The 26,092-nt window shown below is 42.5% G+C and overlaps 1 protein-coding gene across 1 annotated transcript in view; it reads left to right on the top strand.

Moving 5' to 3' along the window:
* The window catches only part of LOC307234379 (CUB and sushi domain-containing protein 3-like), a gene marked incomplete at both ends in the record, with an annotated part of 277,445 nt that overhangs the window by 4,274 nt on the left and 247,079 nt on the right, over window positions 1-26,092 (top strand). Inside the window, one exon of the mRNA XM_080006075.1 lies at window positions 11,144-11,366. Coding sequence (XP_079862201.1) covers window positions 11,144-11,366 — 223 coding nt within the window. The remainder of the gene's footprint in view (window positions 1-11,143; window positions 11,367-26,092) is intronic.

Raw genomic sequence — 26,092 nt, 5'->3', positions numbered from 1 at the left:
CCTTGATGAAGACCTTTTTTTTTCCTCAATATGATTAGGTAAACATGCTGGCTTTGGCTGCTGTGGCTAATCGGGATCACGATTTGTCTGTGTAATTATACACTATCTGCTGGGAACCCCCGAAAAAGAAAACCCACATACACCCTCACACTCTTTGGTTCTCCATCTCTGCAACGGCAGAATGGGGTAGAATGCTGGAGTAGAAACGAGGCAGGATGCCAGAATTGCCAATAGAATCCAGACGTATTCACTTGGGGTTCCACCTGGAAGTGGAGCGCACGCTATACCTAAACTAGCAACAATCTCACTTCCTGGTTCCCCCGATGCCCACAATAGTAAAGGCGACTAATTGGGTTGTCTTTGTAGTGAGCAGGAGTGCTCAAAGGTGTAGACCCTGGGCCAGGCTCTTAAATGCTGCTGACAGCCCCCTCTGATGGTGAGCTATGGTTTACCGAAATCTGATTAAGTCACTTCCTATCAGGTACCAGTTTTAATATAAGCAGTCCTCCCCCAGGGGGAGAGGGATTGGCGATATCTTGTCTTCAGGCACAAAAAATATCTTAGTTTACTGTTCCCGGAGATAAAGCGAAAATAGGCCGAGGGAAAGGGCCGCTTCTATCAAGTCGAAAGTGTGAGATTCGGGGTGGGCCGCTGACTCTCTTTCTGCACCTCAGGGGCCGTTTTCAGTAGGGATTTAATCCTGTCGGCTGCGTGAAGGCATATCCCCAGATAAAATCTAGACTGCTACCGCTGGCGTCAGTATTGAAACCCATGGCTAAGTTGGAATTTTTTCTGAAACACGCCCTGTTCAAAACCGTGAGCTTGATTCATTTTCTTGGGCCTCAACTCTATTGGCTAACTGGGATTTTGAAGGAGGGTACTACAGAGTAAATTTGTAGAGAGAGTGTTCCCGTTCCAGAAAAATATTAAGTACTTCCCATGAGTCACATACAACAGAACCTAATTTATTATCCCAATCCCGGAGGGAACGGAGATCGTCCGAGACTCTGAAATGCTCAGTTCACTGGAACATGAATAAATGTACCTGAAAACTGTACACCGCCGAAGCAAATAACTCACTTTATGATCCATAAACATAAAATCAATACGTTAAACTTTGTCAGACACAAACATCTGAATACCCGGAAACACCTCAATTTATAGCACTTCACCTTGAATGCCATTCGAATATATAGAAAGATAGGACAATGACATCTACCCACCATTGAAACACCAGTTCATAGGAATTTACTGCACTTAAAAGTCGTTATTATTGGAAAATAAGAAAAATTGTAATTGTTCAGTTTAATCGTTTAGAACTGTTCATAGCACAACCTCACTAAACGCTTTACTCCTGAGAAACTTACCTCTCCACTCCGCTGTCGCTTCTTACTGTGCTTGAATGCGGTCCAACAGGGCAAAAGAAAAAAAAAAATGAAAATGCAAAATCTCTTTTTCTCTTTGATAGTAATTTTCGCATCAGGGTAGAAAAGTCAATACAATTTGAACACTGAAACTGTCAGGGAACGCTAGCAAAGAAATAGCCCTTGGATGTAAGGGTTTAATTATGGCTTAAAAGTAACCTATAATTCTTGCACTCCTGGTTGAATGAACTTCCTCTTATTAATTAAACTATTATTAAAACTTCAAGGTGGGAGGTGTGAAAAAAGTTCGGATTTCCTTCACTCCTGCCGCACTAGAGTCTATTAACAATCGACAGAACACACTTGCAGGCTACTGCTGTACACTTAATGGAATGGATATGGATTGACTAATCATCTAATTTTAGAGATACATGCTGTGTACTTTGGCCTCTTTGGCCCGGCCTGTGGCTTTGCACATACTGTGGGCTCTCTCTCTCTCAAATTTGTCCTCATTTTGGGCATTAGCTCCATAATGACATAGTTGCTCTCTAACAAAAAAGGAATATTTATTTGTGTAAGAAAAAAATCCTCATTTGAGAAGAGAAAAAAGCCGCAGTGCATGATTATTTCCGCCTCTGGACATTCTCCGTGACATCCCCCTCGGTTTGAGGGATTTAGAATCACCATCTTGTAGTTGGTTTTGGGAGATTGGTGATTGGAGGGAAACAGGCGTCCTATTAGACATGTTGTTTGTTCTCTCTTGTGTGGTGTACAGCAGCTCGCACAGCGGTCACTTGGCACTAGTCTCCATGGAGCAACTCAGGAGTGTTTTGAGGAGGTATTGGTGTCTAGCAACAAAATACTGTATCTGCCGGGAAGAAGTACCAATAATGCACAGACGTTGAGAGAGACAGTTATTATACTCAGCCACAAAGAACTGTAACTCAGCTGTTATTTTCTCAAACAATGGTGGGGTTTGTACATGTGTGTGTGTGTGTGTGTGTGTGTGTGTGTGTGTGTGTGTGTGTGTGTGTGTGTGTGTGTGTGTGTGTGTGTGTGCGTGTGTGTGTGTGCGCACACAAACCATATCCGCTATGTTTCTTTTTGGATCTGTATTTTTGCTGTTACTGTTTTTGTACCCCACTGGTTTGCAATTTTTAAGCAGCCAAATGGAATATTTCTGTACCCTTTCCAAAATTGTAGTGACACACTCACGAGGCAATTGCCATTCACTAGAAAGTCTCTTTTCTCTATCGCGGGCCGATTTAGCCTTTTACCAAGCGTGCAGACAAACATAGTGACTGACTGCGATTATGCAGGATTCTACCGGTATGTATTGTGAAGGTGCTGCACAACCATGCAGATAAAACGCCTCTCTTTGGGGCACATCAATTTAAGGTTTGCTGCTTGCTTAGGTTTTGGCCGTCTGAGGAATACAAAGGCGGCAGTCATCGCCACCGTCATATTCCTGAGTGACGCGTTGATGGAAAATAATTTTTCTACTCTCCTCACACATTTTTTTTACGCCTGCGGCCCAGGATAGAGCTTGTCTGAGGGAAAAGTGCTTGGATTTCTAAAAACAAAATGACTTCTAAATATAACACCTAAGTGCTGCAGCAGGGGCCCGGCACCCTGATAGCAACAATTTACCATCCGAGACGATGGCAGCAAACAAGCGGCAGAAGAAGTAGCTCATCTTTCGCTAAAATGTTGCATTTAGATTAAAAAAACAGGTTTTCATTTTGTGTTCCCCTTTTGTTTCAGTGGTTTCTGTCCTTCTCTCTTGGAAGTTTTACTGTTGTGGTGCATTCTGGTTTTTTTTGTAACCTGTAAAGATGTCTATGAAAAATAATTTCCCATCGTGCGCGCCTCCCGGGAGCGGTCGGATGTAAGCCAACTCTGTTTCTCTTTACGGCAGTTTTGTAAAACAGGTGGGTAAGAAAACACAACAATAATGGCAGAAGTCCCGTAGCAAATGAGGGCCACCCCTGCTTTCGGTTGACCTTTTGTTTTGCTAGGTGAGGGCTCCCTGCCGGTGCAATCTGGGCATGGTAACCAAGCCTCCACTGATGGATATCTCTCTGTTGGCTGACTCACCTTTAAGGTCGAAGGCGAATCAGTACAATGTTTTCCTACCCACAATCTCCGTTTGATTGCTGTCGTCTTCGGTGATGGAATATTATCCACGTGGAATGGTGTTCTTGACTAAGCATACACAAGAGCCAATCTTTGGGGGAAATGGAGTGTCTGGCATTGGAGGGGAATATTATGAACCAAAAAAACTCAGAAAGAGGGCTGCTTGAAAGTGCATTGCTCAGTAGGTGTGTGGATACTGGTTTCAGGGCGTTTTTTGAAGAAAGATATTTCGATGGATGAGGGATGAAAGCGTTGCGTATGCGCGGACAGATGCTAACTTGTGTTTCGAAATGACTGGACAGATTCTGCATTAAATACTGTATCGCTGTCCTGTTTTCACCCTTCCCTGCTCTGCACACATGCACGTTTCTTGATGGTGACGTGACGCGGTACATCTGCAAGCAGACCACAATGTCCGGGGACGTGTGAGGCTAATCAAAAGTAGTTGAGGTGGTAATCTTCTCTTGTTAAAGGCTCCAGCTTTTAATAAAAAAAAAATTCGAGCAACATTTGAGTTCGAGCAACATCACACCATTATTGAGAAAAAGGTTGGAAAAGGACACCAACTCACCTTCAGTATACAACTGATATGTGTGGATGTGTGCGTGCAATCTTGGTTTGACCTTCTTCGACGGACAATGAGCAACCAACTGAGAGCCACTTCATAGTCCTGTGCATGTGCAGGATGCCGTCTGTTGTTTACAATTAAATTTTATGAACCTGTGTTTGCGGCGTTAGCTCCCACTTTCGGGCTGTGCTCAAGGTAAACTGTTAATAACCCATCCAGTCGGAGGCAAATTCACTTAGGGCCTCGCACATAATGTGATACACTGTACGGTGCATAATGTATTTTTCGCAGTCATAAAAATCAATCTTCTTCGCCAACTACAGAGGGTGAAATCATTTTTGTTCATTTACTTGCCCGCCCCACTCTAAATCTAAGCACGCTCTGTACAGGGAATAAAAAGCTGCACACGGTTGGCTACATACATTGTTGCTTGAATCCTGTTATTAACTTCATCTGGATGTATGTGAGAAACGCCACGTGCAAACCAAAAGTAATTTGACAAATGAGTGCATACGTACGCTCAGGGAAATGTACCTATACGTGCATGGAAAATCGCTGAACTATCAGACTGCATCAGACGCCGCTAAGGTGTGTAGAAAACTGACCAGTTTGCGAAACCCGCGTATGGCGAAACGAAAGGACATAAAACGACATAACGAGTTACGACCTCCGAGAGCCGAGAACTTTTCTTTATGGGGACGATGAACGCTCGCCTCGAGGTGTGTATCTAAAGGCCAGGGGTAAATGTAACTGTTTGAGTAACAGCTGGGACAGCCTTTGGGTTGTCTGTCAGCCGGCCAGCACCACCACCTTGCCGTTCCTGCCAGATTTATGTATTGTGTTCCTGATTCATATTTCCGGACCCCATTTCCCCTTACTGCGGTACGATTGAGGCAACGTTAGGCATCAGGGGAAGCCGGCCGATGATGACGTTGAAAAGTGGATTTTTGACGCGTGTACCCTGGCTCCTCCGCCATTGTTTGACCGTCCCCCCCCACCACCTTGCTTTGAAGTATTAGCCATGAGATGAATGTTTACAATAAGCTTTTTATAGACGGGAGCTTTTTACGGAGATGGCGGCGCTTAACATATTACAAGCTTGTTAAATTCAGCGCATTGAAGGACGGGGATCCTGATTTAAATTTAAATATCATAATAGACAGCTTACAGAAAACATAAAACACCACAGGGGCGAGGGACGTAGAGCAGAGTGTGGGGTGGGTGGGGGCAAGAGGAGGGGAAGAGATGGAGAGATGGAGAGTCTGAAAATTCTGGTAGAAACAGCACAAAGTGCCAATGTAAATGGAAGGTACAGAGATGAAGAGATAGAGAGCGCGGGGGGCGAGGGAGAGAGAGAGATCTCGGAAAGGAGCATCTGTTCCATCATCAACCTCCGGGACATCAAAACAATCAGCCGCACAAACACCAATAAGCAGTTCACACAAACTGCAGCACTCTGAGCGGCGTTATTCATCTGGCGCAGGGCACGCAATGCGGTATATCAGCAGCCGCCATAGCTTCAAAGCCACTGTCCCTTTCATAATTATAAAAATCTGGCTAATAAATAAGTCTCAGAGAGAAAGAGAGCGAGATAGAGAGAGAGAACTATGACTCTGGATTTGTGCCAAGCCCCTCCAAAATTTGTGTAGGACAGCCTAATTGGGGATAAATATGCTCTCTCTGTGTTCTGCTGACGTTTCTAAGCTCATTTTGAGTCAGGTTTGCTGCCTTCCCAAAAGTGTCATCGAACAGGGTTCGAAAATGGTTGGAATGGTTGTCGTACTGTTGTCGTGTGGTTTGCGCAACACAAATTTAACCAGACAATGTCTCATTACTCTTATTTTGGAGGGATTTGACCAAAATTGTTTCACTTTACCAGCAAATACTGAGGTGTTTGAATCAGGAGAATGTGTGGTGCACATTGTGGCATCCACCCCTTGATGAGATGCACAGGGTGTAAAATATTGTAGCATAGCTCGGAAAAGAGGAAGAGCGGCGAGAAATGGCTAGGAGGTGATGTTACCGTTAGATAGCTCATCAGAGCCCAGATTTATCCCCCTGCTAACAGCTAACCCGAGGTTGGGGTGTTCCCGGTAAATTGAACAGGGTGGTTTACCCGCTGGCTCTCTGACCTTGTTCTCCTCGTCAGCTAGTTCTCCATCAAACATGTCCTGCATCGCTCCCCTCAAGTCTCAATATTTTTGGCGCGTAATGAACACAAACACTGCAAAGCAACAACACAAACACGAACTTATTCCCAGCATTACAATTTAAAATATATAAATAAATAAATCCATTTTTGAATATTTAATTCTTGCTAATCCAATTCCATGGCTTCCAAGGTAACACAAAACTGAAAATACTGAAATATGTTTAAATCAATAAAGATTATTTAACTTCAATTCTACATTATTTAGTGAAATCACACTTTTATTTATTTATTTATTATTTTTTTTTTTTTTTAGATTTCTACTTAAGTTAAAGTATAGAATTACTTGCTTGTAAAAGAATGCACTTGAAGTATTAGAAGTAAAACTATTTGTCACGTCTGGTGGCCTGATATAACAGAACTGATAATACACCATAAAGTGTCAGTACACAGTAACTTTTCTGCATTTTTTTAACTAAGGTAACATAACTGTGTTTGAAATGTCGTACAGTAAAATAAAATAGACCTAGAGTGAATATACTTAAGTAAAGTAAAAATGCATGTACAAAATGTACATAAGTGCAGTAACCTAGTACTTGTAGTTTGTAACTTTCTACCACTGGCTCTTGCTCACATGATTCAAATCAGGGTGAGACCTGATTGAATCAGGTGAGCAGGAGTAGAGTTGGAACTAAACCGTGCTTAATCAAAGACAAATCAGCTGAGGTGCTGGCAGCAACCCTGCGAAGAGTGATGGGCAGCCAATGTTGCCATGTATACAAGCAAAAGCCCCTCTCCGCATTGGAGGGATATTTTAAGCCAGCGAGGAACGTCATATTTGAGTAATACGATTTTGGCAACTGTAAGCAAGACAAAGGTGAGGCTATTGATGCATTTGTAATTAGACTAAGGGAAAAGGCTGCTTCCTGTGGGTACGGAGAACTAATATAGGAACTGATAAGCGATGAAAGCTATCTAGGTATTAGGTTAGGTCTATGTAAAGTTAAAGATAGTTGATGTATCCCCTTTTGTATACATTTTTTTACTCAATTAGTTGCCTTTTGGTACCTGCTTTACAGTCAATTTCCAATATGATATCACAGAGCGCGGCTGGTGTCGTTATGAGGACCCTCCAAATGTTAAATGGCAGATGGACTGCATTTGATACAGTGGCCTTTCTCATCCATGGGTCACAACGGCACTTTACTACGTCACACATTCATACACCATCCAGTGCAGTTAGATGTTCAGTGTCTTGCTTAAGGACACATCTGCATGCAATGAGGGGGACCCAGAGATCGAACCTGCAATCCTACCATTACCAGGTGACATGCTCTCCTGCCATGCCTCTGCCATCCATTTTCCAAATTGGTCTTCTCTTTTTGTATTTTTTCAAACGTTCTCAAATGCCACACAAGTCCCAAGATCCATGCCAAAAGTTAGACTGGATTCTGACCTCTAAATCCACCCCGCTTGCTACTTCCCAACAGTAAACAAACAGCACCTTAATGAATTCTCACTCTGAAAGAATGCCTTTTGCATGTGAGCTTATGATAGGATTCTGCCCTGCTTGTTGTTTTTAGTCCGTTCCTTGTTGTTATCCGTCTCTCCCTGGTGTATGTGGTCTTGTTTTCCACCTGTCTGTCTCACAGTCTTGTTCTGTCTCCTTTCTGTGGCTCCCTATATCTGCCACTCTGCCACTGGCACTGCACACCTGACCCCATTCAGCCACCTGTCTTCACCTTCTTCATTATTCTTCCTGTATTTAACCTGTCCTCCATTTACTCACTCTTTGCCCGATTGTTGTCGCACCTACTGTGCGATTCCACCACCTGTTTCCTGAACCTTCCATCTGAACCTCTGCCGGGTTCCTTGCCGATAAGTTTGCTCTCGAAGACTATTATCCTGGTTTTGACCCCTGCCTGTATGGAATAAACCACCAATTCTTTGCACCTACTCCTGAGCCTCTGTTTTGTCCTGCACTTGGGTTCACTTGACACCACCGTGACAGCTTATCTTCACAAGTGAGTGCAACTGCAGAATGCATCTGTGCGATATCTGCTGGCTAAAATCCATTAAAATCCTGTGTATTAGAACTGTGCTCATTTAAATTATATCACAAAGCTTAGTGAAGTAATTCTGACATAGGTGGTTAGGCGTCTGGACTAGGGGTTCAAATTTTAAACATGAGAACAGGGGCGCAAATTAGCATCCTAATTGGGCTAGGAACAGTAGGCTTATGGATACTGGCAGCCACACCATTGCAAAATCATTATCTGTGCATAAAGACACAACTCGGTTTTGTGTATATAACCCCCAATTCGCACCAAGAGCATCAAGTCAGCTGTGCGTCAATGCTTCAGCCATGGTTGTCAATGTTGCAATTCACACAGACTCTGTCAAGCAACTACGCATCATGCCACGAGGCTCCTATACCCCTCGTGTTCTTTTATGTTTCAGCTCTCTTTTTTCGGGCTGCACGCATAAACTAGAGCGTAATTCCCATAGAGGTCCATTCAAAAAATGTATTTAGCGAAAATATTAAATTACCAAACCTGGTATGCATCAACCACATTATATATATATATATATATATATATATATATATTATCATTCTAGCAGGAAAACAAATATCACGCCCAGGAATAAACTTGAGAGGTCTATAAAAGAACTTACTATGCTTGGAAATAACTTTTATAGATTTTATTGGTCTGGTGTTCCATACCTGTCGGCAACATGGAGGACAGTGGAAGGGGCGTGGTCTCCTTGCTGCTTGGCGTCTGTGTGTGTGGGCTCTAGTCAAACTGACTTGTCAAGTAATAGATTATTGTAGTGGACAAATTCAATTTATTTGTCAATTTATTTACAAGTATTATCAAGCTATACATTTTTTTTTTTTAAAGCAAATGTAGAATACATCCATTGCAGGTTTTTCTTCATATAATAATCGAACCGCAAATAACTAATTACAGAAAATAATCAGAAAACACTTTCTTACAGAAACAGCTCAATAAACACACATACAGGAACGCATACATCTCCTTGCAACCTCTGGTTAATGGAATGAACCTCCTTCTTCTTTAGATCCACGGAGAAGAACCAGCACTGCCTTCCCTCTGTCAATAGCTCCAATGTGTATACTGTATATAGATTACTCATTCCACAAAAAAACACGTTGTCTTCAAACCAGAAGCTGATGTGGGAAATATAAACAATGACTGCTAATCTCACAAGCTAATCCAACTACGTTCATAAACAGACTCCAAATGTGAATCAAGCAAAGCAAAGGGCTGAAAGCGAAAGCAGAGATTCACTTTAACAAGAGATACACTCACACAATTTGTAGTTTCAGTGATAAAGTCTGGAGAGCGATGCTTTCGGTAGTGTCGAAGACGGTATGAAGACTGACCCGGTGTAAATTGATGAATTGACAAACCGCGAGACATGCGACGTGAGGCTGACATGGCACTGAAGTGAAGCTTTTGGTGTGAATTGGAGGCATAATGCACATTATATGCCATTGTGCTCATTGCTATTTATATCATGGGTCTCAAACTGACCTTACCTGGGGGCCGCTGGAGGTAGAGCCTGGGTGAGGCTGGGCCGCATCAAGTATTCCACAAAGAAAGGGATTCAAGTATTCCAAAAAAAAGTACAACTTATTTTCCCTTTGCTATTGCAACACTATGCTGTCTTTATTAGGTCACTGATTACTCTTGTTGAGTCCGCCCACTTCCTAAGTCCTCTGTACCTTGCACTGGGTGACAGGATATATTTTCCTTCCACTTAGTGTCACTCGGGAATCACGTTTCAACCAAGTGACTAACGCGTTGGCTAACTTGTCAACACCACTGGAAGGTGTCACGAGCCTGAGCTATGGTAGCCCATAAGTGATTAAAAAAATATAAAACGCCCAGGGCAACGACTCGGCAAAAAGGTGCGTGTGAAAAAAACGTGCGGGCCGCACTAACACTAAACTTTGATGTCAAGTAGGGGGCCACAAAATATTGTCCCGCGGGCCTCAATTGGCCTGCGGTCCGCGAGTTTGAGACCCCTGATTTATATAGACACAATTTGTTACTTTTCGTTTATGTATATATACAACAAGCTATAACTGTATGTTATATATTTGCTTCAGCAAGGATTGTGGTTTTCCCACATGGAAAATATGCTATCTAAAGAATACTAATGGGATGCCCCCCCCCCCCCAAATGCTGCAGGGGCAAACAATAGAAGCTCTATGTAAGATCAAACATGTGGTAAAGCCTGCAGCGTCGCTCCATTGCTGCCCCGACGTAGTAGTTGCGTCCTATTTTCTTCTGTCTCCAAATGGCACCGTCAAGGTCTGTCCGAACACAAAACCCAAAGTGTCATATGCACCTGATTGACACATCCTCCCTTGCACCTTTTGCTAGCTGAAACTACAAAGAATTGCATACGATTTATTTGTAATTGGTTACTGGTGAGTGGATTATTGCTACTGAGATTTACTGTTGCTGTGTGTGTGTGTATGTGTGTGTGTGTGTGTGTGTGTGTGTGTGTGTGTGTGTGTGTGTGTGTGTGTGTGTGTGTGTGTGTGTGTGTGTGTGTGTGTGGGCGCGGGCATGTGTGTCGGTGTAGTGTAATTACAAATGTTTCTTCTACAATGGCATCTGCAGACCTGTTTAAAATTCTTAAGAGACTTGGATGCGCTGGTGTGTTACGGGAGTTTGGCATCTTTAAATTGGCTCACATGCACACTGCAAGATTGGAGATTGAATTTTAATGCACCTGCTCATGTTCTTTGCACAGAGATCTCTAAACTTGTCTGAGGGAACACATGTACTCTCTCGCTCTGCCTTCTCACACCTTTGACTCTCTAAAAATGGCAGGGCCTTGTTGCATTTTAGACAGTGACAAAGTGTTTTCCCTCTCCCTTCTCCCCAGGTTTCATCCACACCTGTGGAGGCACATTAAAAGGGAGGAACGGGACAATAGAGAGCCCGGGGTTTCCATACGGATATCCGAATGGAGCGAACTGTACCTGGGTGATCGTAGCAGAGGAGAGCAACAGGATTCATATAGTTTTTCAATCTTTCGCTGTGGAGGAGGAATATGACTTTTTATCATTGTATGATGGGCACCCGCACCCGGCTAACTTCAGGACGAGGTAAGGAAGAGCCCTTTTTGGCAATACACCCTTCTTGCTATCATTTATAACTGTTTATAACACAACCTAACTGAACACTTGACTATTGAAAAATGTACTACTCCACTTCATCTTCTCACAATGATGCAATGCAGTCTAACAGGGAAAACTTTTAAGCCTTTAAGCCTTGAATTTAAACACCCTTTGAGAAAACAGGAAGCTTTCAGTATTGTCAGAGAGCCTTTATACAGTATGTTTTACTGGAAAAGAAATGTCACAAACTGCGCATATGTATATCAGGTTTTTCAGGGTTATATGAACTGTTTTGTGCTTTTGCACAAATCAACTGTTTTGGCTACATCCGTGTTAAAGTAGGCTAGAAACATACGGTGGTTCTGATAGCCCAACGCACTGCAAATTAAGAAAACCCATGCAAATAGACAAAACACAAGAATATTAAGCATCTTCACCAAGTTAAATGCGCAGCATTTAGAAAACATGATCCAAATTCAGATGTTACAAACAAACTGCATACCAAAAATGCTTTGCAAATTCAAAAAACACAACCGCATGCATTAACAGAAAGCACAATTGCAAAAGCCACATTACGTAAGTGAACCACACCATTACAGAAGTGAGCCGAACCGGATGCATTTATCTGTAATAAAATATATTGAACTCAATTATACGAGTACTCTTCACTTAAGGACCTACCTGTTTAACAACCATTCAGACTTAGGACCAGCTCTCTGAACAGTCTGTATTCTACGCTGCGTACAATACGTGTGTCAGCGTCAAGCATCTCATCGTGCATCACCCTTTATAGACTATATACACTTTATACACTATAAAGTGTATATACTATATATATAGTATATACTGTATATACTATATTTACTATATATACTATATACATCTCATCTCATCACCGTTCTCAGTCTCGTTCCTGCAGTCTGTCAGTATTCACTACACTAGCGTTGCAATGGCCACAGCCCCTTACTGTGAAATAACACGGGTCTTCGCTTACAAGTAATAATCTGCAGCCGCAACTGTCACAGACCAATCACGCCACGTGAGACCACCTTGTCCAAATCCTCCATCTCCGTCCTCCTTGTAATAAGTAGGAAAAACAACTTTTATATCAGTCCACAGTTTTTATTTCAGCATTGAAGTGCGATATTCCAGGGAAAACTGCATCTTCCAGCTCTGTGATAGTGTTGTCGTGTGTCATGTGGTCATTTCGCCTACCACTCGCCACCCAAGTGGCCTCTTCAGCGACCTCTGGCACAGAGACACAGACCAGGGGGGTTGTAGACACCAGTTTATTGTATAGAGAGGGCTAGGTGGAATAAGCCCAGGAGCAGATGGACATGTCATGACAAGGGCTCCTCTCTTGTGTGTGTGTGGGGATGGTGGTTTTACCTGTTGCTCGTTAGACCAACCAACGAGCAACAGGTATGCAGCCTTTATTATCTAGATCCAGGTCAGGTGTGGCTGCTATTCTATTTATTAATTACATAGAGGAAGCAGATAGAGGATTTGGACAAGCTGGTCTTGCGTGGCGTGATTGGTCTGTGATAGTTGCCACTCCAGATTACTTGTATAAATTCTTATATACAATTTGACACAAAATAATTTTGTTTTATACAATTTATTGCAGATATCAGCATCAGAATCAGAAATCAGAATCAGAAATACTTTAATAATCCCAGGGGGAAATTACTTTGGTTACAACTCCAAATCTACATACAACATATTTACATACAACATATTAACATACAACATATAATAATTATTAAGAAACATATTTATATATAAATATATATATATATAAACATATCTATATACACATGGTAAAGTGTAAAATGTACAGTTAAAATGTGCAAAAAGAAGAAGGTGCAGAAGTGAAAGTCCGTGTTTTGAGGTCAGGTTACAGAGAGGGGGTGTCTGACTCTCTGAGGGAGGCGTTGTAGAGATTGATGCCCACAGGCAGGAATGATTTCCTGTGGCGCTCTGTGGTGCATCTGGGTAAGAGGAGTCTTCTGCTGAAGGTGCTCCTCTGCTGGGCCAGTGTTTCGTAGAGAGGGTGTAAGACATTGTCCAAGATGGACTGAAGCCTGGACAGCATCCTCCTCTCTGCCACAGTCGTCAGGGTGTCCAGCTCCTCTCCTATGACATCACCGGCCCTCCTGATTAGTTTGTTTATTCTGTTGTTGTCTGCGACCCTCAGCCCACTGCCCCAGCATGTGACAGCGAAGAAGATTGTACCGGCCACAACAGACTCATAGAACATCCTCAGCATCGTCCGGCAGATGTTAAAGGACCTCAGCCTCCGCAGGAAATAGAGTCGGCTTTGGCCCTTTTTGTCTGCCTCTGTGTTTCTGGTCCAGTCCAACTTGTAATTCAAGTACACCCCCAGGTACTTGTACTCCTCCACAGTGTCCACAGGGACCCCCTGGATGGAAACAGGGGTCACGGGTGTTTTTGCCCTCCTCAGATCCACTATGAGCTCCTTTGTCTTAGTCACATCTGCCCGTCAGGTAATCAACAATCCAGGACACGATGGGGGCCTCCACCAGCATCGCAGCCATCTTCTCACCTAGAAGAGCCGGAAGGATGGTGTTGAAAGCACTGGAGAAACCAAAGAACATGACTCTCACAGTGCTCGCCGTCTTGTCCAGATGAGTGTAGACTCTGTTCAGCAGGTAGATGATGCTGTCCTCAACTCCCAGGCGGGGCTGGTAGGCGAACTCCAGTGGATCAGTGAAAGGCCTGACCATAGCCTTAGCTGCCTTAGCTGCTCCAGGACGAGCCTCTCGAAGGTCTTCATGATGTGGGATGTCAGAGCCACCGGTCTGTACTCCTGAGGGCCGCTGGGACGCGGCGTCTTCGGCACAGGAACGAGGCAGGACGTCTTCCACAGCACAGGGATCCTCTGGAGGTGCAGGCTCAGGCTGAAGACTTGACTCAGTGCTCCACACAGCTGGGGGGCACAGGCTTTAAGCACCCTGGGAAATACACCGTCGGGGCCTGCAGCTTTGCCGGAGTGGAGTCTCATCAGCTGGCTTCTCACCAGGTCAGGCGTGAAGGACACTGTAGAGGTGACAGTTGGGGGAGGGGTGGGGTGCTCAGGTTGTGGAGGACATGATGTAGAGCAGGGGGGAGGGGTGGAGTAGGTGGGTGTGAATTGAGGCGGTGAGGAGCAAACAAGGGGTCTGTAAGGAGGAGGAGTAGGGGGAGATAAAGTGGCAGTTGTTGTTGAGCAGCCAGCAGCAGAGACTTGTGGGGGATGGGCCGCAGTATCAAACCTATTGAAAAATAGGTTCAGTTCATTGGCCCAGTCCGCACGGCCCTCCAACCCCATGCCACCCGTCTTCTGGAAGCCAGTGATGGTTCTCATGCCACTCCACACATCCCTCATGTTGTTTTGCTGGAGTTTTTCTCCAGCTTCCTCCTATAACTGTCTTTTGCCTCCTTGATTGTAAGTTTGAGTACCCTCTGCACTGTCCTCACCTCATCACGGTTGCCATCTCTGAACGCCCTCTTCTTTTCGTTCAAGATGGCCTTAATGTCCTTAGTGATCCATGGTTTATTGTTGGCGTAACACGTGACAGTCCGAGCTGGGACATTGCAGTCCACACAGAAGTTGATATAGTCTGTGATGCACTCCGTGAGCCCATCAATGTCCTCCCCGTGGGGCTCACAGAGTACAGGCCAGTAAGTCACTTCAAAGCAGTCCTGCAGTGCCTCATAAGCCTCCTCCGACCACCTTCTCACAGTCCTTGTGGTCGTAAGCTTCCTCTTCACCAGAGGCACATAGCAGGGTTAGAGGTGAACCAGGTTGTGATCTGACCTGCCCAGAGGGGGGAGAGAAGAGGAGATGTATGCATCCTTAATGTTAGCATACATCAGGTCCAGGGTCCTCTCCTCTCTGGTAGGACAGTTCACGAACTGTTTGAAAGTCGGCAGAACTCTGTTCATGGTGACATGGTTAAAGTCTCCCGACATGATGATGAGAGCACTGGGGTGTTGCGTTTGAAGTTTGGAGATGGTGGTGTGTTTGATGCTGCAGGCAGATGTTGGGTTTGCAGAGGGAGGGATGTACAGGACAACGATGATGACATGCGGGATCTCTCTAGGCAGATAGTATGGACGGAGTCCAATGGCCAGCAGTTCAGCATCTGGGCTACAGAGCTGTTCTTTAATGGTGATGTGACCAGGATTACACCATCTGCTGTTAACTAGAACGGCAAGCCCCCCGCCTTTCCGCTTACCGCTCTCGGTACAATCCCGGTCCGCCCGGACAGTGTGGAAGCCATCGACAGAGACGTTCTGGTCCGTAATGTCCCTGTGCAGCCATGTCTCAGTGAAACACATCAGACTGCACTCCCGGAACTCTGCGCGGCTCCGCGTTAGCGCCGTTAGCTTGTCCATTTTGTTGCTGAGAGACCGTACATTTCCCATAACAATAGAGGGGAGACACGGAAAACGTGCGGTCTCTCGTAAATCGGTACATCCGGTGTGCTGCACTTCCGTAATGTGGCTTTTGTGTTTTCCGTTAATGCCGTTGTGTTTTTCGAATTTGCAAAGTGTGTTTTGGTATGCAGTTCATTCGACAAGTCTGGATTTGCAGCATGTTTTTTAAATGTTGCGCATGTGTTGTCAATTTGGTGAAGACGTTTTCTTAATTTGCTTCTGTTTTGTCAATTTGTATGTGTCTTCTTAAGTTGCAGTGTGAGTATGCTTTTGATGTACGACTGCAATTGCAAAACTCAGTTTTAAATAAAATGTGATAAGATTGTAACTTAACAAGTTTTCTGTTTTCGAAAAGGAGAATTTATGTTTATTTATTTTAATGCTTGACGTTTGCCCCATTGGACTGCATTTAAACACAGCGAGAAGCTGCAGCAGACTGGTAAATTTCTCAATAGTAAAGCATTCATTTAAGTCTTTATTTTTGAATCTGTGGTGAGTCAAAGGGAGATAAAAGTTAATATTTTTTGTACACACGACGCCGAACACTGTTCCTGTCAAGAAGGTGTCAGGCAGTCGGCAGCAGCCGTAGCACGCTGGCCGCAGAGCGTGCACATGCGTGCTTCTTTCTGTACCTTTAAAGAGGCTTTGTGGGATTAGAGAACTCAGAGAGCAGATTTTGTAGCACGTTGTTTTTGGTTTACACAATGGTTTTGTTCTTTTTTTCATTGTGAAATCAAACCTGAGCACATCGACCATTGTACAACCATCAGTTGCACATTTTGATTAGCATTGTTGAGTAATCAGTTTCCCAAATACTGACATTCAAGTTATTGTCATAGTCTATAATTGTGCAGTGTTGTGCAGAACTCAAACAAAATTGACTCAGCAGGATTTCTCCCCAATTAGACTTAATCACATAAGTGTTGTAATAACATGGAAAATTTTATTTAAAAAAATTATATTACTCATTAAGATTTTAATTGCATTTAGTGATTGTACTTTAAAAGTGTAGTTCCACTCGGTCCACTTCATTTGAGGTGTGAAGAGATTTAGCATTGTTCATGTGTGAAAAGTTGACAAAAGGACTCGAACATACTGTAAGTTTAGACTTAAAAGGCCCATAATTGCAGTAATCCTGCACAATTATTATTAACAGGTCAGGTCAAATCATAACTAAAGCGGCACAAGCAAGTCCATTAACAGAGTCTGAATGATGCCCGTTGGTGCTATAAACCTGCCTGTGATAATGGTTTACAGATGGTTCAAGTGAATAGACTGATGATTAATGGAATTGTACGTATTTTGTCATTCAAAAGCCAATATAATTATCAGAAATAATTTGTTGAACAGAAACCTGAGTGATTCATCCATTTCAAGAATCACTTTTGGAGGTCAAAGAAAAGAGTGTGAGAGGTTGGAAAATATTACTAAGTAAACCAAATGGACCAGAACCAGAACCGCGTTTTGCAGATAAGTGGACCTGTATCATAAGCTGCAGATATCTCTTGAAAGTGTCTGGTTATAAGCCTTCACTTACAATACACATGTTCCTTCAGAGACAAGAGTAGGAACTGTATCTTCTTGTTGAACATTCCCTAAAAAGTGATAAACTGCAAGAACTTCCCAGTGAGAAAATAATATTCCATGTGTAGACCATACTCAAAAGCAAAATTAAGGAAGATGGCGAGATCAAGCTGGCTCCCTTTTGTGGATGAAGTTGTTATAGTTTTGTCAGTCCGGAGAGGGCTCAGAGATGGCCCTTCTGTCTATAAATGCTATAGAGCAGAACCATGGGTACGGCTATTGGTTCCAGAAGTTCCCCCTGAGTTAACAATATTTCATCCTTGCTTCTGAGAAATCATGTTTTTCCAACAGTTTGGTATCTGAAAGTGCACTGAAATCCTACACTTAAATACTACACTACCCATGAGCCTCACTAGCTGTTGCTATGGTGATGCACCAACCAGTACTGTGATGATTCCTTCCAACATTGTGCAGTTTGGTCTTATTTGAAAACATACTGTAGCCTTGTATTTAGCCTTGCATACGTAACCGCAACAGTCCAACTGTATGGATGCAAAAAGTGAGAGTAGAAGGCAAATGAAACATGGCTCGATTAGGGCCTCATTAATGAACAGTGCCCTGCACAGATTTGTACTTTAATCTTGCGTATGCAATATTTCCACAAAAAATTGTGATCCAACAATATGTTCGTATTTAAATATGTGCTTAATTTGGAAGAACATTTAGAACTATGTGACGAATAAACCTCTTGAATCTTGAACAACCAAGCGTGAATAAAAATCACGACGATATCAGAGTCCTGGAAAAGAGGACTGCCGAACTTCAATTAAATGTCATATTCGGACCACAATTGGTAAAAAAAGGAGTGAATATTCAATATTATACAATATAAAACATACCAATCTGAGGTGTGTCTCTGTTTACCCATATGTTTAGGTCTAGGATAACTCTGTCGTATGTCGAGAACCCTATTGTTTTTTGTTTTTTTTACGTCCCTTGAGTATGAAACTCATGGAACCCACAAACCCACGAAAACAAATGAATAAGATTTGTATTGGGGGCAGTTTCGACTCACCATTGTCCAAGTATGATCAAAATCTGTCTATATTTTGTACGAGAAGTTATCAAAAAATGTTGCATTTCTCATTTCCACAACGGTCACGTGATAGCAATGCAGACTTCTGATTGGTCACAGACAAGCGTGTCATCGTTTATAATGGCGGTGTGTAGCGCCCCATCATAGAAATACACTGTAACCATGCCAGAACAAATTAGCTTCTACAGTCACATTTTAAAGAAGAGCCGACTACCCTGGACTTCATGTACTGCAGCCAGCAGCCATTTAAATTTTTGGTATTTCATTATATTATGATATGAGTGAACTTGGAGCCGCAACTTTATCACCAGACCAACTGTGCCATGCGAGACCACCATGTCCAAATCCTCCATCGGCTTCCTCACTACAAGCACCAAACAGCCTCCATGCAATCAATAAATAGAAAAAAAGTTTTTTTGATAAAAACAATGTCCAATCTTAAGTCCAATCTTCTAGAGAAAACAGCATCTATTGGCTCCATCACTGCTGCGCAAAAATCCGGCAGCCCCAGCAGACGTGCAGCCGAGTCAGCTCCTCCTCTTTGTTTACCACTGTGCAGGAACCAGGAAGTTCCTTATATGGAGAATTTGAGGCGTGGTTTATGCTGATTATCAGTGGCGAGCAACGATCGGATACAGCATAATATATTATGACTTATTATGTATGGAAACCTCACGACTTTGCATCTTGCAAACAGCTGCTGTTAAGAACTAGCCTTATTTGTCTCACTGTTCTCTACAATACAAATACATGCACCATCAGAGAATCGAGGTAGCTCCTTGCAACGAGGTAATGATGCTGGAAACACGACCACTTTTCTCCACAGTTAGTTAAATCAGATTCTGGTTGAATTTAGGAACAGGATATGCACTTAAGTTCGATGTTGCTCCACTGGTCCATGTATGCTTTGATAGGGAAAAAGGCATCTGATCAATGAACAAATGTAAGTGTACAGCGCAGAAAGAATGTCCTATTGCTTTATAAAGTACCATAACCCTAACCCTATTCAAAGTTCTTGTTCACAGTTCCTATTTCTGCCAACAGTTAACAGTGATTTGAATTTTTGAAAGTGGTGTGTTTGCAACACATCTGCCTGTGTCTCTGTGTGGGAGGGCCCTGAAAACGCCACTCGGGTGGCGTGTGGCAGGCAGATCTGCCACACTATGTTAGTCCTTCAATATTGAACCGGTTATCCGACCAGGAAGTGTAACCAAATCACTTTGGCTGGCACTGAACGCTCCTACAGCGCACACATTGCACACGTTCCTCAAGGAACTGAAACTTCAACTAGTTTCAGAGAAAAAACAATGCCTATTGCAGAGTGAAATCAATCTTTTTATGCTGCCATATCTGACTGCTGCGTTTTGTTTTGTCAATTAAGTACATTCAGGGATTTTGGTCACACGGAGCTTGAGCTGACAACGGTCAATGGACCTAATTTAATTTGGAATGCATACTCCATCCAAAGTGTAAGCCTTTGAAGAGGCAGAAATGTAATTCTTATTAATCATTTTTTGAACTCATCAGATGCTGTCTCTGACCCATTGGCAATTGGCTCAACTCTGAATGGAGCTACTGCAAACCACTGCCTTTACAACAAAGTCCACCCAATAGCTGTTGACTGAAAAAAGAAGTACGCTACAACCAGGAATTTTGACCTAAGAATTATGATTTTAGATTTGTATAAAAATCTCATGTTAGTTTGTTTGATTGATTGTACTGCTACAGAATTATCAGCCGTGCACCGAAATTGACCTATTATTGGATGAATTATTTGAACTGAAGAAGCTCTACGTTTTGGGGCTATAGAAGCTAATAATTCACATCATTTATCAATACGATGCAATTACGTCATCGAGTATGTGATGTGTAGTGACATTTTCCATTAGAGAAAATAGTTTTGTATCGGTACATCTTCAAAATCCTGTGCTTATTTAAAGTGGTACTAAAACTATTATTTAATTTTGAGATTTTCCCATATTTTGTATGTGCTTTTTTGGAAACAGCCATTCCATGTATTTGCATTATGCATGTGCTCCTCTACAGTATATGTAGTTTCCATTGTTGGTTTCCTGACAAGAATGAAAAGATCGGGCACAAGTAAGAAATGAAAGGTAGCCTTGATGAATTTGATCATCTGTCGATGTGGATGGACATTCTCAAAAAAGAACAGCACCCTTGTTGCTGTTCTCTATAGATCAATTGATCAGAAGAAGGCATACTTTGGAGAAAGTAATTTGACCAATGAGTGAAGATGAGGGCAAGCCCGGAGTGTCAGTGTCAAAAGGAATTCTGGGACTTGTTGTGTAATCAACCCAACACAGACAATCTTATGGATTTCCACTTTAAGCACTGCAAAGCATAGGGTTAACATTTAAATACAGAGCAGCCAACAAAATTATTTTGCTGAGACTAGAACTCTCATGGAACTAATCCGACCATTAAAAAAGCTGAGAAGGAGAAGCACAACCGATTTTCGCTGAAAGACAAAAAAAAAAAGGTTTTTTGATGTTTATTTTTCTCTTTTTTTCCTCAGCCTCTAAATAGCTACAGTGTTCTTTGTATTTTAGTCACACTGTCTTTCTTAGAAGTGGAGGATTTCATCACAATGCTCGGCTAGCGTTGCGTTGAGCCAGAAAACGCAAATTCCATGACAGAATCCTCATTGTGCCTCTAGGGCCCTGAACGTATGCTGGTAGAACGCAATGCTCTAACACAATCATTTCCCTCCCAGAAATCACTCAGAGAACCCCCCCCCCACACACACACACACACACACAGAGTTTTAAAACTCCCTGTTTAAAAAAAGCACAAACCTTCTCGTTCTTGAAGAAAATTATTCATGTGTCATACACTCAGGTGACATCCGGCTGGAATAAGTGAAAGATTCTTTTTTTCAGAATATATATATTTTTTGGTCCTTTTTGCCACCACAATAATTATAAATATAATCCTTGATAGAGATTGAAGAGGCTTTTAATTAATTAATCCCTTTAATTAATTAAGACAGGAATTCAGGCGGGAGCACGACAAAAGCCACAATGAATTTTTAACATGGAAAAAGAATCGACGGGGCCCGTGATGGACCTGATTAGAGTGACTCCCCATTGATCTACGTATTCTCTTTGCCCCCCCCTGCCCCCCGCCGCCACTCCTCTGTTCCTCTCCGTGCGTAGGAGAAGTGCTAACTCTGTGATCTGCAATTGGAACATGCAATGCATTCTGGGATACTTGGCTGTCCCAAGTCCACACAAGTCACCACCGATGCATCCTCGATAAAATGAGCGAAGCAAGTCTACATACGTCCATGATGTGGACTTTAAATTGGAACAGTACTTGGGCTGCGACTGATGACGTCTCACAAGTCCACAAGAACACAAGTACAAACAATAACGCAGATTGAGAAAGGCCTTTGGTGAGGTAGTCGAGGAGAACAGGAACAGTCATAAAGTCAAGTGTAATAATCTAGTAGTTCCCCACAGGAGATAAGAAAAGGCTTTGTTATTTTGGTGTTGCCATTATTGTGGTGAGTTCATAATGGCTGACAAATATTATGTTGATAATGGTTCAGAATTTAATCATAAAGATCTGATTTGAACACTCATGTGAATGGAATGGCCAAGTATCAATTTTAAGTTTTCTGCGGACTGGAGACTTGGACTATTAGAAAATGATTGGAGAGTCAACTACGACTCGTCCTTCAGAGACTTGAGACTTGACTTGTGGCCAAAGACCTCAGACTTGACTAACCTTTCATTTCACGTCTTGGAACATTTAGGGTGTGTTCTGCTGGTTCTCTCTCTCTCTCTCTCTCTCTCTCTACGTACAATAGAAACAGTGTTCGTCTTCAGTGTGGGATGCAAAGGGACTGTATAACCTATTAATTTTCACAAGGTTAATGTTTGTGAAAATGAATAGGTAAGCTAAACGTAATTACTGACCTGGACATTGGAAATTGTCTCTCAAGTCTTCCCTGCTACCCAAATATTTCAAATGGGAAACAGCTGAAATGGGGTGCGTGCCCCTTTGTCTGCACACCTGTGAACTCATTACAAGGAATTTATCTTTTGAGTTAATTTCAAATGCCTGCCTGTTCATCATGGTTTTTATTACCATGCAGAGAATCACGTACACGGCTAAGATGTTATGGTATGATATTAAGACTGCAACTTTTGCGGTGGCCTGTCCACAAAAGCACAAAACAGCGCAGGGACATTGACATTGTGTAATGATTCTCAAGACCTTTCCCTCAATGAACATTTCTCTTTTCAGCAAAAATTAAGGAAACGACAGCCTTACTTCATCCCCCTAGTAAAATAATTAGGAAGGATTGAATTCATAGGACTGTTTGACCTTTTGCCGCCGCAGTTATTAAAGCGAATTCCAGGGTGCGGGGCTCCAATAATGAGTCGGGACATGTCGCAGCGAAAATATGTCTATTAATCATCCACCCCGCTGTTATTTCTTTTTCCTCTCTGTTTGGATGAGCCAGCCAGCAGGGAGGTTAGTTTTTGCGCCTAAGTGGGCAACAGGCGTTACTTCCTTCAATCTAACAGCGGGCACGAGGAAAGCGATCCACTCTTATTTACCAGTCTCATCCGCATTTGAGGCCTCTTTCTCCACTACACCTTCATCTTGTTTTTTTGGCTTGTCTGTCTGTCTCCATCTCTCTCTCTCTCTCTCCTGAGACAACCAGAGAGGTTAAAGAGGCACAGCAACCAAAGAAGACGCAGACGAAAATGCAAAAAATACAAAAATTGGAAGTAGCGATGTGGAGAGTGTAAGAGCAAATAGAACGGGGGGCTTGAGCAGCATCACTTAAAGAAAGCGAATATGGCAACAAGAAAAATGGATGGAGGTAGAAAGGGAATGAGTCAGATAAATACAGGTATGTCATTCCTTTCCCTCTCTTTCTCATTGCCAGCCAAAGAACGGCAGGGATTTGACACCCTAAACAGGTGGTGGCCATTTGACAGAGCCCCTTCTGGGGTGATGGAGTGTGTTCAGGTGGGAGGGGAAAGGCACATATTCTCCAATGGTCACTAAAGATAGATTGATGGATAGATGGATACTTTATTCATCTCCGGAGGGAAATTGCAGTGTCACAGCAGCTCACATAAAAGATAGGCAATGATAATAAAGTAATTGGAATGGAATAGAATTAGCTGAAAAATTTGCCAATTCGCAATAGACCTAAACATTTATGAGAAAACATAACAATTTGAAATATACAATATAAATGCAATAATATCATACAAACAATGAACATTATAAAATTTACAATTTACAACAAACCTAACAGTAAAATTAACCAAAAATTAAGCAATGAAGAATAAAATGTGGCAAATACACAATAAACTGTATGATAATCAAGAAATAGAAACCTAAAAATAAACAAGAAAAAATCAGCAATAAACCTAAAATAACAATAATAACCTAAAAATTAACAAAAAACAATAACAAACCCCAAAAAATCACAGAAAACCATGCACCTCTGTTTATTTTTTTTATCCTATGGTGACATTCTTGTCAGGACCTTCCAGGGTCTATCCCACTCACTAGTAGACAGACATTTGGCAGGATATCATCTCCCATTTGACTCGTCACCTATGACAGTTTATGATCGTTGCTTTGTTTTTTGACTCGTCTTTGATCAAATCTGCAAAAAGACCTCCGTCGTGACACATCCTCCTCTGACATGTTTTACCTACTCAAGCAACATCATCCCTCCCTTTTGCCTTCGAATAACATCCAATGTGCTGTTTCCAGTTTGTTTCTACACAAACATTACTCAGCTCAACACAAATAACTTCTTGTGATTGCACAAGGAATTTGGATGGTGCGCAGAGCTCACATCGGGTTGTCAGAAAAATACTTCCCGAAATAGTGACTGCATAGTTAAAGCGTGGAATAACTTTTACTCAGAACAAAGTGAATAGCTGTTTTCCTTTTGTTCAGGAAACAATGGCAAGGCCACCAACAAATCAAATCAGATCAAACCTCTGGTGCAGAGGTATCCCACAGTGAGCTCAGCACTCCATGTTGGTTTACTGTGATTATGCTGCAGTTGCTGCAGCCTTCCAGAGTTTTGGAGAATGCTGTGAGAATGTGAGAAATGACCTATATTTATACCCCTTTTTCTTACATTGACGTGTCTACAGTAGAGTCTTAAATAGAAATTGGCAACGATTTCAGTTCCCGAGAATATATGGGATTATTAAAGTATTTTTGATTCTGATATCTATATATATATATACACATATACACCTTAAATACACACGAGCGAGTGTATTTAAGGTGGACCCGGGCAAGTGTATTTTAGGTGGACCAGAAATTACTATTTAAACTCCCCTCAGAACAGAGTTTTAAAATTGGCATTGTTGCTCTATGGTATGGCAATTCGAGCTGTCACTATTATTACATCATCATCATCATCATCATCATCGGCGATCACTTGAAGTTGATTGTCCTACTGTCGGTGGGTCTGGTCATTTGTGGGTCTTCAGGTGGCTGTATAGGCCAATCCTTGATCAACAGGCTGTGTTGCAATGGGGGCATTTGTGGATGGTTTTCATGATAGTGAGAGTTGGAGGAGCTGTTTTGGTGTTGGATCTCTCCTTTCTTTGTTGCCCCTTTTCTTCTGCGGCATGGTGGAGGTCCTGTTCTTGCTGTGCTGTGCCTTCATAGACCACCCTGCTCCACAGGTTTCTGTTGAGAGCCACCTCCTCCCAGTTGTTGAGTTTGAAGGGGTACTTTCTCAGGTGGGTTTTGATGTTGCCCTTGTACCGCTTTTTCTGTCCCGCTTGGGTGCATTGCCCTTCCTTCAGTTGGCCGTGAAGCATTTGTTTCGGAAGATGGGTATTTGGCATGCGTACAACTTGGCCCGTCAATCGTAACTGGTGCCAGGTGATGGTTGTGGTCATGCTGGGGATGTTGGCTTTCTCCAAGACATAGACCTTAGTTCACCTATCTTCCCAGCTGATCCTCAGGATCTTATGGAGACATCGCTGGTGGTACTGCCGCAGGCTTTTCATACTGTATGTCTGCTTTAGGTGGTCCAGCTTTCAGGCCCATAAAGCAGGGAAGGCAGAACTACTGCTTGATAGATGAGAAGTTTGGTCTTGGTTAGATGTCCCGATCCTCGAACACTCTCTTCTTCAGCCTAGCAAAAGCTCCACTCGCACACCCTATACGGTGGTTAATCTCGGCATCAATGACAGCTCTTGTGTAAAGAAAACTGCTCAGGTGTGTGAAGTGATCCACATTCTCCAATATGTAGTTGTCCACACAAATTGTGTGGTCTTGGGAGGGTTTGTCGGGTGCTGGTTGGTTTAAAATCGCTCTGGCAATCTTAAAAATCTCTGGAAAAGGCATTCAGGCATTTCCGCTTCAGACTGAGAAACTAGGGTGTCTGTATTAGGGATTTACTGAGAGCCCAGTATTTATATTTGTATCTTAGGCAGCAAAATTATTTGTATTTGTATTTGTGTTTTGAATAAAAGTGACAATCCTGTTTTTGTTTTTATTACACTTTTGTAATTTTAGGATCTTGAAGTGCTAATATAAGTGTTCTAAAATAAACTATTATGATAATTATGAACACTTAAAGCAACACTATGTAATTTTCTTAAGATAACCGCTTCAAAATCAT

Source organism: Zeus faber (assembly GCF_960531495.2).
Source record: "Zeus faber genome assembly, chromosome: 8".
Taxonomy (NCBI): Eukaryota; Metazoa; Chordata; class Actinopteri; order Zeiformes; family Zeidae; genus Zeus; species Zeus faber.
This window is presented reverse-complemented; position numbering and strand designations above follow the sequence as displayed.